At 45.6% G+C, this 13,505-nt stretch overlaps 1 protein-coding gene across 24 annotated transcripts in view; it reads left to right on the top strand.

The window, feature by feature from the left end:
• The window catches only part of LOC142580028 (uncharacterized), a 170,579-nt gene that overhangs the window by 52,848 nt on the left and 104,226 nt on the right, over positions 1-13,505 (top strand). For 7 of the 24 annotated variants that reach the window (XR_012827530.1, XR_012827527.1, XM_075690758.1 and 4 more), the window contains exon 2: positions 2,417-2,597. The exons of 14 other annotated variants lie outside the window; for them this stretch is intronic. Coding sequence is in view for 5 of the 10 variants with exons in the window: in XM_075690758.1 (XP_075546873.1) it covers positions 2,417-2,597 (181 nt within the window). In the remaining 5 variants the exon portion in view is untranslated. Of the gene's footprint in view, positions 1-2,416; positions 2,598-4,197; positions 4,596-11,893; positions 12,961-13,505 lie in introns of those variants that run through there. 3 more of the 24 variants (XR_012827541.1, XR_012827538.1, XR_012827539.1) reach the window with 3 other exon arrangements.

The raw sequence follows: 13,505 nt of genomic DNA, 5'->3' as shown, positions 1-13,505 counted from the left end.
TGTTGTTCTTGGCGATTTCAATTCACATAACTACCTGTGGGGCGACCCTCGTATGGATGCGCGAGGACGTCTTGTCGAACAGTTCCTTTTCTTTTCTTGTGCGTGTCTGTTGAATAAGAAGGAACACACATATTACTTTCTTGCAAACAGAAGCTATTCTTCCATAAATCTTAGCATAGTCTCCTCGTCTCTACTGCCTGAACTTGAATGGGAAGCTACCGACAACCCTTACGGCAGCGACCACTTCCCTATACTGCTAAGATCACCGAAAGAAAACGAATATCCACCACACGCTGCTAGGTGGAAGATAGAGACAGCTGATTGGGAGAAATTTCGATATCTTACTAGTATCTCATGGGCTGACCTGTCTTCGTTAGGAATTGATGCTGCAGTCGAGTTCTTTACAGCATTCATATTAGATGTCGCATCTAAATGCATATCAGAAGCAAAAGGCTTGGCCTGTAAACGGCGTGTCCCGTGGTGGAACGACGATTGTAGGATCGCTCGTGAAAAATAGAACAGGGCGTAGGGCTTGCTACGCGGTTCTCCCACTGCGGAGAATCATAGCAACGTTAAAAAGTAAAATCCCAAGGCAGGCGAACTCGCCGACAGGCCAGACGAGAAAGTTGGCAAAAGTATCTATCGAGTATTAACTCGTTCAGTGATGAGGCCAAAGCCTGGAACAGGGTCAATCGGATAAGACGGCGACAAGCATATGCACTCCCTTTGGTAAACACAGAAGGCGATACCTTACAAGATCAGGCGGACTCACTTGGGGAGCACTTTGAGAGCGTGTCAAGTGTCAACCATTACTCGCAATCCTTTTGGAAATATTAACAAATAGAAGAATGTAAGCCACTCATCAGAAAATGTCAACAGAATGAACCATACAACTTTCCTTTGAGTATTGCCGAGTTCAGAGCTGCCTTGAGCGCATGCACGAGCTCTGCACCGGGATCTGACAGAATCATGTATGAAATGATCCAAAACTTACATAAAGACGTCGAAGTTACACTAGTCACAATTTTCAACACAATTTGGGCTGCAGGATACGTCCCGGTGGCATGGAAAGAAGCTATTGTGATCCCGGTTTTGAAACAAGGCAAAGATCCTTCCTCAGTGTCAAGTTACCGCCCGATTGCCCTGACAAGTTGCCTTTGTAAGGTATTTTAAGAAATGAATAATCGGCGACTCATTCATTTGCTTGAACAGAGCAAAATGCTTGATCCTTATCAGTGTGGCTTCCGAGAAGGGCGCTCCACAACTGACCATCTTGTACGTGTAGAAGCAAATATCCGAGACGCATTTGTACACAAACAGTTTTTCTTATCCATATTCCTCGATATGGAGAACGCGTACGATACAACGTGGCGTTACGGAATGTTAAGGGACCTGTCAGAAATGGGCATCCATGGGAATATGCTAAACCTCATAGAAAGCTATCTTTCCAGTCGTACGTTCCGGGTAAAAGTCGGTAATGTACTTTCGCGTCCTTTTACGCAAGAAACGGGTGTACCCCAAGGAGGCGTGCTCAGCTGCACACTCTTCATCGTGAAGATGAGCACGCTTCGCGCTTCATTACCACCGGCAATCTTTTATTCTGTTTACGTGGACGACATACAAATAGCTTTCAAATCCTGTGACCTCGCTGTATGCGAGAGACAGGTACAGCATCGCCTGAACGAAGTGTCAATGTGGGCAGACAGGAATGGATTTATGATCAATCCTAACAAACTCTTGTGTCCTTTTTACAAGAAAGAGAGGAATGATCCCAGATCCTTGCTTAGAACTGGGCGGACAACAAATACCTGTAAACAAAGAGCACAAGTTTCTAGGTGTTATACTTCACTACACACTCACTTTCGTCCCCCACAATAAACATATTAAAGAAAAATGTCTGAAAACAATGAACATAATGAAACTTCTATCCCAGACTACATGGGGTAGTGACAGGAAGTGTTTGATGAATCTCTATAAAAGCCTCATTTGATCGCGACTAGACTATGGTGCAGTGATTTATCACTCTGCCGCGCCGAGCGCACTAAAGATGCTAGAGCCAGTGCACCATCTAGGAATCGGACTGGCCACTGGCGCTTTCAGAACGAGTCCCATACAAAGCTTATATGTAGAATCGAATGAGTGGTCACTTCATCTGCAGAGAACATACATCAGCCAAGCATATTTTCTGAAAGTCCACTCAAATTCTCAACATCCGTGTTTTATTACCGTTAATTACATGACATATGCTACACTTTTTCGCAATCGTCCCTCCGTAAGACAGCCTTTCTCGCTGCGTGTGAGGGAGCTTAGTGATGAAATGCATGTCCCACTCCTCGAGCTCCGCCTAATGCCTCCAGCTAAGCTGCTACCTCCCTGGGAGTGGCAGATGATAAAATGCGATATACCTTTCATGCAGGTTACAAAACACGCTCCAGAGATTGAAATCCAGATGCGTTTCCGGGAACTGCAACACAAACACTCCTGCACGGAGTTTTACACAGACGCATCGAAGTCACGCGAGGGGGTGCCATATGCAGCCGTCGGTCCATCCTTCTCGGAATCCGATTTACTGTATTCGGAAACTAGTATCTTCACGGGTGAGGCCTACGCACTACTGTCCGCTGTAAAGCATATAAGGAAAACAAAACTCAAAAAATCTGTTATATATACGGACTCCCTAAGCACTGTGAAGGCTTTGATGTCATTTTGTAAGCACAGAAATCCAGTAATCAACGAACTATATTCCGTCCTATGTAAAGCATATATATGTAACCAGCACGTCATCATATGCTGGGTGCCGGGTCATAGGTGCATTGAAGGTAACGTTCTGGCGGACCAGAATGCCACATCAATTGCATCGGATTCTGTTCATCCTACTGATGCAGTCCCTGTCACAGATATGAGGCCCTTCTTGCGCAGGAAACTGCGAAACTACTGGCAACGCTTGTGAGACAGGGAAACAAATAATAAGCTGCACGTAATAAAGCCCCAATTAGGGTTGTGACCTTCCGCAATAAAATCACGCCGTACAGATGTCCTATTCTGTCGTCTTAGAATAGGACAGACATTTGGCCCCCATAACTTTTTACTCACTGGAAATGACCCTCCAACCTGTGGCAGATGCGGGGAGAGGCTGACCGTGCTCCACGTCCTCCTGGAGTGTCGGAAAGCCGAATCTGAGAGAAGGAGACATTTTTCCTTAGCATACCGTCAACACATTCCTCTTCATCCTGTAATGTTTCTCGGTCCAGAACCGCTTTTTAATACAAACACTGTCCTAGGTTTCCTCAAAGATGTTGTCCTACACGTTATCAGTCCCACACATTCGTAGCGCTTCCTCTCTTGAGAGGATGCAGCTGTGATAGTCATACTGTATAGCACATGCCTCCAGGCACTTGTGTTTCAAGGGCTCTGGCGAGGCAGTTGTGCTCCAGGTAATTTTACCATCTCGTATATCTTTTATAATGCAGCATTCTCTCACGATGGATTTTATTGCTCATAGAACATGTCATTATCATCGACATAATCTTATAACAGATAGATTTTACGCACTCTAGAGCGACTATTTTTAAGGCGCCTTTACAGGTACGTCACATCAACCTCATTGAACTCATAACTACATTGCGAATTCATCAACACTGTCTTGGCGCTCTTTGGCCATACCTGGCCTTTGCGCTAATAAAAACCAAACATTCAATTCCCCGTAAAAGGCTCTGCCCGCCAAATGCTTTTGACGCTTTTTAATTTATGTTAGATGTAGATTGGCTATATATTGAAGAAGTAGATATACTAAAGATGTATATACTAAAGGTGTATATATACTAAAGATGTAGATTGGATATATATTCACTTCTAAGATTATTCCATTGCAATGGAATGTATACCATAATACATGCACGTCTTGTTCTTCCACGAGGCACTAAAAAGCAGGCACCTAATCAAAATCTTTTTAGTTTATGCATTCATACTCTCCCTTATCATACAAAATACCTTTCTGTTCTCCGAAGAGATGAGCTGTTGAAATTTGGTTTAACTGCGGCAACTGCAGCTGAATAGTCGCTAATTCATGACATAATTGTAGCAGAACTTATGAGGTTACGTGAGCTTGAATCAGCAAATCTAGAATATTGCTTCCACGTGCTGGTTCATTTACGTACTATAATACGTCAAACTTGTCTACAACCTTTTTAATTTCAGTGGTCGCAATGCAACGAGTATCACTGTCGCAATGAACAACATGACTTCGCAGACAACTCACAATCAACTTCGCACAAAGCCAGCAATCCGTCCGAATCCGAGTTCGTCGCTTGATGAAGCGCCTCAACTACAGCGCTAGACCTGTTGGATAGCACAATTTTGCACCAGACTCTATATAACTCCATGACAGATATCCAGAGCGAAAGGATGTAATTTCGAGTGAACAAGCAAGAAAATGCCTCCGCAGAGGCGAAGCCCCTCTTTGCAGTAGACTGCGTAGGCTCGCCGATATACATGGCTACCATTAATTGTTAAATTAACCATTAAAGCCAAGATTTATTATCACCCAGCAGGGGCGCTTGCGTCAGCAGGCGTTTGGTGTTTTGCGACACCGCGTATCCGAGCACGCCAGGGTTGGCCGCTCCCGAGTGTAGCCGTGCGCGACTTAGCCGTGTCCGGGGAAAGGGGGATCCTGGAGGTTGAGCCGATGCCGGGTGTTCGGACCCTTTAGGCCCCCCGGTGGAGGCAACACACCTCTTTGGCCTCGGCTTCACATAGTCGGCACCCCCGGACTGGCCCACCCAGGGGAAATCGGTAGTTGCCTTTTCCTGTCCTCCTCTGCAATCTTCATCTTTCTCTCGCTTTCCACCTTCCTGTGTTCTCTTCATTTCTTTTTTACTTCCGCTCTTTCCGGCAGCAAGGGTTAACCTTGTGTGCTGCATTCAACCTTGGTTGTACATATTTGGTTGTAGCGGAAACGTACGGTTGGCGTCCGCAGTACTTGTTTCTTTATAAGACCTGTGGTGCCCCTTGTTGGTCTCCATGGTGGGCGGCTGCCGTTACTGCCGAAAACTGAAGATCTCTCATGGATTATTCCTTTCCAAAACTCACTGATCGCCCTCAGAAGCGAGGGCGCACTGAAGCAGTATTTAAATTTTTTGGCCGACACACTGAAAATTTGCTCGCTATCAAGTGATTCATTCTGAGAAACCAGGAAAGACTTCGAGTATGATCTCGCCTTTCCTCGTTCCCAAATGTCTAACTCAGACTATTGGCCCAGGCTATAACGCATCTAGAGTAGCCAGTGGCAACCTCCTCTTAGAACTGCATGACAAAAACCAATACCAAAAACTAAGCAACCTATGTCCATTGGGGACACCCCTGTTTCAGTGACCCCACGCCACACCATGAACACCATCCGCGGTGTGATCTCTGAGGGCGACTTGATAGACCTGACCGAGGCTGAACTTTTGGATAAGTGGAAGGATGAAAGTATTATCAACGTAAAACGAATTAGAGTTACGCGCGACGGGAAAGAAATCGATACCAAGTACCTAATTTTCACATTAGGCTCCAGTGTACTTCCAGAAACGATAGAAGCAGGTTACATTAAGATGCGAGTAAGGCAGTACATCCCTAACCCTCTCGGTTGCTTCAAATGCCAAAGATTCGGCCACAGTTCGCAAAACTGCGGAGGCCGATTGACCTGTGCTAAGTGCAGTGCACACAAACACCCCACTGAATTCTGCGATAAACCTCTACGCTGTGTAAACTGTGATGGGGACCACGCGGCATACTCGCGGTCTTATCTATCCTGGAAGAGAGAGAAAGAAATCGTAGCAATTAAAGTACAGGAGAACCTTTCATTCAAAGAAGCGCGGAGGCGGGTGTCCTACCTGCCAAAGAGCTTTGCCGATGTGACGCGTCAGGGGGCAGCGACACAACGGCTTCCGGCGGCTGTCCGACCCACAAGCAGTGAGTCGGTAGTTACGCCATATGACCCAACGGTGGTTGCAACTAGCGCTGCTTCGCCAGCCCAGCAGAAGGGACCATCCACCTCCGTGCAGGTGGCCTCTAAGGCGTTGTCCAACATGCCGAGGCCTTCGCGTCAAACAAAGCGCTCGGAAGAACGCGTGTCCAGCTCCTCGCAAGAGGCGATGGACCCAACGACCAGCCAGACGGCGCCACCAGCGCCTAACGAGCGGCTAGCATCATTCGACCGCTCCAAAAAAGACAAAACTCCCGTCAAGGCACCTGCAAAGGGCCCGTGAACTAATCTGTCTCTTAAACACACAGCCACAAACACATTTATCATAATGAAAACACAAATACTGCAGTGGAATGTACGAGGACTGCTACATAACCTCCACGGCATTAGAGAACTACTACACAAGCACACTCCCAAATTCCTGTGTTCAAGGGACACATCTCAAACGAGCCAACACAAATTGTCTTCGAAACTACTCCAACTTCCGAAAACACCGTGACCAGGCTAATGCCTCCGGCAGAGTATCAATAGTAGCCCTACAAGGCGGCAGCTTGCCGAGCCGTCGCCCTTAACACGCCCCTTGAGGCAGTGTCAGTTCGGGCCATTCTCTTTGACAAGTTAGCAACTGTGTGCTGCATTTATATACCGCCGAACCATCATCTCGAAAAGACTGTCTTTTATAACCCCATTGATCAGCTTCCCGAGCCTTACATACTCGTGGGGGATATTAACGCTCATAACACGATGTGGGGAGACTCACAATGCGACGCGAGAGGTCGACTCATTGAGAATTTCCTTTTAACTTCCAGTGAGTGCTTCTTTAATAAAAAAGAATCGACATGCTATAATTCACAGCATAATTCATACTCGTCAATAGACCTGTCTATCAGTTCTGGTTCTATCTTCCCTGATTTAGAGTGGTCTGTAATTAAAAATCCATTTGGATTGATCAATTCACATTAACTCTAAACCTATTAAAACAACATGACTCCCCTCCGCCTGTTCCTCATGGGACACGAGCCGAGGCTAATTGGGAATGTTTAAAGAATCCACCTACATATTACCAGATTTTATAAGTGATTTTAGCATAGATCGCGCCGTATCATATTTTACCGCTCTTATCATTCATGCAGCAGAGAAATTCATACCTGAGACAAATGGCACTTCATTGAAAAGATGGGTCCCCTGGTAGAATAACGATTGTACAGAGGCACGGAGGAGACAAAATAAAGCTTGGGGCAAACTACCTGAATGCCCAACTGCCGACAATTTAGTAGAATTTAAACAGATTAAATACCAGGAAAGGCGAACGCGAAGACAGGCAAAGAGGGCAAGCTGGCAGAGGTTCCTTTCAGCTATAAATTGATATACTCAAGAGGCTACATTGTGGGACGGGCTTAGAAGGCTAAAGGGACAAGAAATTCATCCGTTGCCCCTAGTAAACGATGAAGGCAATAGCTTCGAAGATCAAGCTGGCGCACGCGGGGAACATTTCGAGCGGATTTCCAGCTCAAATCATTATTCCAAGGCATTCCTAAAGCACAAGCAAATAGCAGAATGCGAGGCCATCAACCGCAAATGCAGACAGCTCGAATTATAGAACCTACCTTTTAACATTGCCGAATTGACAGCTGCTTTGGCTGCATGTCAGAGCTCTGCACCTGGACTTGACAGGATCATGTACGACATGCTTAAACATCTCCACAACGATACTGAAATAACGCTACTCGCACTTTCAATCCTATATGGGCTGCCAGGTACCTCCCATCTAAATGGAAAGAAGCTATTGTGATCCCTGTTTTGAAACACGGTAAAGATACATCACTGCTGACCAGCTACCGTCCTATAGCGCTTACGAGCTGCCTTTGTAATCTCTTTGAAAAAATCGTCAATCGCGGTCTCGTACACTTCCTAGTCCAGCAAAATGTTTCGCCCGTTTCAATGTGGTTTTAGGGAAGCGCGATCTACAACCTACCATGTCGTGCGCATCGAAGCGAGCATTCGCGATGCCTTTGTGCACAAACAATCCTTCTTATCCGTGTTTCTTGATATGGAAAAAGCGTACGACACAACTTGGCGGTACGGAATACTGCGGAACCTCTCAGCGCTGGGCATCCACGGCAATATGTTAAACATTATTGAAAGCTACCTACGCAAACGTACATTTCGGGTGAAAATAGGTAATGCACTGTCGCCTAAATTCTTACTGGAAACTGGTGTACCCCAGGGAGGCGTACTCAGTTGCACTCTCTTTATCGTTAAGAAGAACACACTTCGTGCTTCACTGCCACCAGCCATTTTTTATTCCGTATACCTAGACGATATACAAATAGGTTTTAAATCCTGTAACCTCAGAGTGTGCGAAAGACAGATACAGCAGGGCTTAAACAAGGTGTCCAAGTGGGCAGACCAAAATGAATTTAAAATCAACCCCCACAAAAGTTTTTGTGTTTTCTTCACAAGAAAGAGAGGCCCGGTCCCAGATCCTTTTCTAGAAATGCGCGGACAACAAATTCCTTTTAACGAAGAGCACAAATTTCTAGATGTTATACATGACTCCAGGCTTACTTTCTTTTCACGCATGAAATGTCTTAAACCAAAATGTCTAAACAACTGACCTTACTCAATATCCTATCCCACACAACATGGGGTAGCGACAGGAAGTGTTTATTGAATCTTTACAGGAGCCTAGTTCGATCGCGACTTGATTATGGTGCCGTGGTTTATTACTCTGCCGCTCCGAGCGCGCTAAAGATGTTAGACCCCGTCCGCCATCTGGGTATCCGCTTGGCCACTGGCGCCTTTAGAACAAGTCCTGCCGAAAGTCTATAAATAGAGTCGGATGAGTGGTCACTCCGTTTGGAGAGAACGTACACCAGCATTACCTATTTTCTGAAAGTGCGCTCTAATAAGGAACATCCGTGCTTCACAACCGCTAACGACTTGATATGTGAAACACTTTTTCGTAATAGACCCTCTATGAGAGTACCTTTGTCACTGCGTGTCAGAGAGCCTAACGAAGAAATGTATGTCCCAACTGTCGAACATCGCCTAATGTCTCCAGCTAAGCTACTACCGCCCCGGGAGTGGCAGGTGATAGACTGTGATGTATCCTTTGTAGAGGCCACGAAGCACGCTCCTGACCTCGAAAGTGCTCTGCATTTACATGAATCAGTCGAAGTACTGCTTCTCCGAATTCTACACAGACGCGTCAAAATCACAATCTGGCGTATCTTATGCTGCTGTTGGTCCCTTTTATAAATCGGACGTATTGAACTCTCAACAAGTATCTTCGCTGCAGAAGCCTATGATGTACTGTCTGCAGTGAAACATATAAAGAAATTAAAACTTGACAGAGCAATAATATTCAGACTCGTTAAGACTTGTAAAAGCGCTGATCTCTTTAGAAACGTTTACAAATCCTGTTTTTATTGAGCTTTCTTCGCTCTTATGCAGCATTTATTTATCTTATAGACATCTAATAATATGCTGGATACCTGGCCATAGAGGCATCGAGGGTAATGTACTAATTGACAGAATGGCCGCATCACTCACATCACTGGCTAATTATCCTACGGCTACTGTCCCTGTCACAGATCTGAAGCTTTTCTTGCGTAAGAAACTGCGAAACTACTGCCAACGCATGTGGGACGCGGAAAAAATATTAAGCTCTACGTGATAAAGCCACAGTTAGGATTCTGGCCCTCTGCAACCAAATCACGCCAAACTGATCTCCTATTCTTTCATCTCAGAATGGGACACACATTTGGCACCCATAATTTTCTACTCACCGGAAATGACCCTCCAACCTGTGGTAGATGCGGGGAGAGGCTGACCGTCCTGCACGTCCTCTTGGAGTGTCAAGAAGCGAATCTGAGAGAAAAAGAAATCGAGCAACACATGTATGCGCTATCACAGAATTTTTTTTTTATTTTTCACACGTATTCCTTTAACAAAGACTCCACTAACAGTTCTTGACAGTCATGAAGGAAGCTTTGTGGTCGGAGAAATAGACTGATATATGTTCGACTTGGTACACCAATGCTTGATTCTCAAAGACGAGATCTATACAAGTGCCTCGCGAGGTTGTCACAGCCGTGGGACGCGTTACGAGCGAGAGGAACGGGATGTTCTCCCGCATAAGTGTTAGGAAATTGCTGTTTGTCTTTATGTCAAGCCGCCACCGATCTGGCTCTCTGATTGCCACCGCACAGGGCGAACGGCAGCGGCAATTTCGGCTCGGGTGGTGCACATATACAGTTCCGCCGCCACCGATCTGGCTCTCTGATTGCCACCGCACAGGGGTTGCATTGGAGGAGGAGCGAAGAAAGGAATTAAGTTCGAGCCGGCGCTTTGACAACCGGAGACTCGCAGGAAGAGGGGGGAGGGGGGCGGCGTGTACACCCAGCGGCAAACGATGGGGGCAGAAGCGCGCGCAGCAAGCGGACAACACGATAAAGGGAGGAGGGAAGAGATAGCAGCGACTGACTGATGCCGCTGACGCCGATAGTGAGTCAACCCCAGCTGCGGAGTTGGTTTCAGGGACAACGCCGCCGATGCCGACACAAACAATATGATACCCTCGCTTCCGCAGCGCTAAGAACCAGGTCTAGCCGTGGGAAGGTGGTCACGTATTCGTCGACGTGCCGGGGCCTACGTGAAATAACCGGCGCGTCGGCAACTGAAGAGCACCCTATCCGCCACACAAGAACAGGGGGGGGGACCCTTTCCTCCTCTTTCTGCATGGCGGCGACGGTGTTCTATGCAGTCACGTTATCTTGACTCTCTAGCGGCGTCAGCGGCATCCAGCGGTATCAGTCGGTCGCTGCTAGCGCTGGGGGGATGAAAGGGGGGCGGAGCTGGTTACGAGGCCGACGACAACGCCGACGACGACGCGAAACCCAGGAACGGACGCCAAAGAGCTGCGCTCTAAAAGACATTTTCTCTTGGCATACCGGCGGCGCATTCCTCTTCATCCTGTAATGTTTCTCCGTCCAGAACCGCTTTTTAATACAAACACTGTCCTAGCTTTCTTCAGAGATGTCTTACATGCTATTCGTCCGTTGTATTAGTAGCGCTTCCTCTCGTCAGAGAATGCCGCTGTGATAGTCGGACTGTATAGCACATGCCCCCAGACCCTTGCGTCTTCAAAGGCTCTTGTGTGGCAGTTGTGCTGTAACTAATTTTTGCATCTTACATGTTCTGTATATCATACCGTTCTTCCTGAATGCAGTGTAAGGCTCATAGTACTCGTCATTAGTCATCGCCATAATCTTATTGCACGAAGATTTTACACACTTTACAGCGACTATTTTAGGCCTCCTTACCAGCCACGTCACATCAACTTCACATAACTCGCCATTCCACCGCGAAATCACTAACACTGTCATGGTGCTCTTTGGCCATACCTGGCCCTTGCGCCACTAAACAACACACATTCATTCATTGAAGATTTAGTGTTCATTACAATATCTGCATTTGCTGACTCTATCAAACCGATAAGCTCATCTAGTTTATTCACTTTTCATGCAGTTACCTAATGAGACCTCTAGGTCTTCATTTTCTTGGTCATTACTTTTGGTTGCAAGTCACGGTTTGGAAAGTGGAACCTCCACTTTTTAATTATCCCACTAGTATTTATGATAAACTTATCAAACCTTGTCGAACTTTTTTTGTCTGTTGTATATTCCCATAGTTTGTTTCTTATAGCGCGCGTTTCAGCTGAGTAGTCTTATCGACACCATGCGCGGTCCTATATTTCTTGGTGTTCGGCAGTATAATTTGTTTTTTCCTTGAACAGCGAAATATTGTTCGTTTTGCTTTACCGTTGTAAGGTGCCACACTGTGTTTCCTTTCAACAAACTTCAAATCCCGAACTAGCTTTATAAATATCTTTAATAAGGTGGTTCGATTTCTCCCATGTTTCAGACTGATGATGGTCCTCTACCCCAAGAAAACAACGTTTGTTTCTACGGCTCCGGTTTTCTAAATCTACAGTTCTCCCTTCCAATTTTTACTTCATCCAAGAGATATTTAATTACGACTGCTTGCTCCGAAGCCAACTTCTTAACTTGCTTAATGTGTGCCAGAGTGTCGCTTAAATTCTTGCTCATTTTTGCCTTTAAAATTTGGTGCCTCGTATATCTTGCACAGATGGAATCTAGTTTATTTAAAATGGCAGTTTGACCATCTTGGATGTTCTCCAGTAAAGTATCTGTGTTGCGAGGGCCAGGATTTAGCTCAATGTCACCTAAAAGTAGCAATAGCATCATGAGATGCAGTACTCTATTAAAAAATTGTTATTTTACCCCACCCTCACACAGCCCATTTTCTAACAGTGGACCGTCGCAAATGCCAGAATGGTTTGAGGCGGCACAGCTCATAGGACTTTAAGAATCAGGAACGAAAGTTTTTGAATAACCTGCACAAGCAGCAAGAGCGTGAGCCCCATGTCGGTGAACGTGCCCGATCCGCATCCCACAGCGGCAAAGTGCTGCTCGATTATGTAGCACCTCTCGTCGTCACGTGGTCCCCAGCTAGCAAAGCTCATCGGTATCACGCACCTGACATTTTCCTCTTGATCAGTGCGTGCGATTGCCGGCGTGCCAATTGCAAGGTAGCTTACTAAAACAACTCAAATATTCATTTCTCTTTAGTGATCTCTTCATTTTCTTGTTGTCATGTTATTGTAACGTTAAAGATAGTGTTAGTGATCTTGGTTTCTGTATTGTTTCCGTATTGCCATGTTATCGGAAATTCAAAAACAGATCAGGTGGCGCTTAACAGAAGTCTGAAACGTCTACTGAACTTTTGCTATGGGCAAGATAATAGCGTTGGATAACACTATTTATGTTTGCATCGCGAGTAAATCTAAGCATAAATATAAATAGGCTTTCGGAAGCTTACGACAGAGGTAGACAATTGTAACGACAATAAAATGGTTACAGTTTTTAACGAGGGGTATTTCTAATTTTGAGAAAACCAGTCACTAACAGAAATACAAATTATGGTCCTTTTTTTTTTTTTTTTTTTTTTATTGATACTGTTGACCCTCGCTTGAGGGTCGTTACAGGGAGGCGGAACGTGAACTAACCGTGAACAGTGAACTAACCGTAAATTCGTGCAGGTTGGTAGTAAGCCCCATGCTGAACATACAAGCGTTCGACAGAATCTTGTTACGACAAGGCTCTTTTCTGCATAGGGCAGATGCTTTTTTTAGTCCCGAATGCATGTCAAGACAAAGCGCATTTGTGGTATCAACAGGGGCTGCATGGGCTTCGACAAAAATTTTACAGGAAATGGTAAAGATGAGATGAGCGACGCTATAACGTAAATGTATTCCAAATCTTTCTCTTCTGTTTCTGCAATAAGCCTTCCACGAGATTTCGAAAATTTATCCGGCCACCACTACTTCACCTGTCTGTTACACGACGCCGCGAAACCCGCGAGAACTCCACATATGTTTTGACGTGTACGTGCTGATTATGCATGGTGAGACCGAACAAAAGGAAAATATATATTTCTGGTTCTATTTCTTTTT

Source organism: Dermacentor variabilis, chromosome 4 (genome assembly GCF_050947875.1).
Source record: "Dermacentor variabilis isolate Ectoservices chromosome 4, ASM5094787v1, whole genome shotgun sequence".
NCBI classification, from domain to species: domain Eukaryota; kingdom Metazoa; phylum Arthropoda; class Arachnida; order Ixodida; family Ixodidae; genus Dermacentor; species Dermacentor variabilis.
This window is presented reverse-complemented; position numbering and strand designations above follow the sequence as displayed.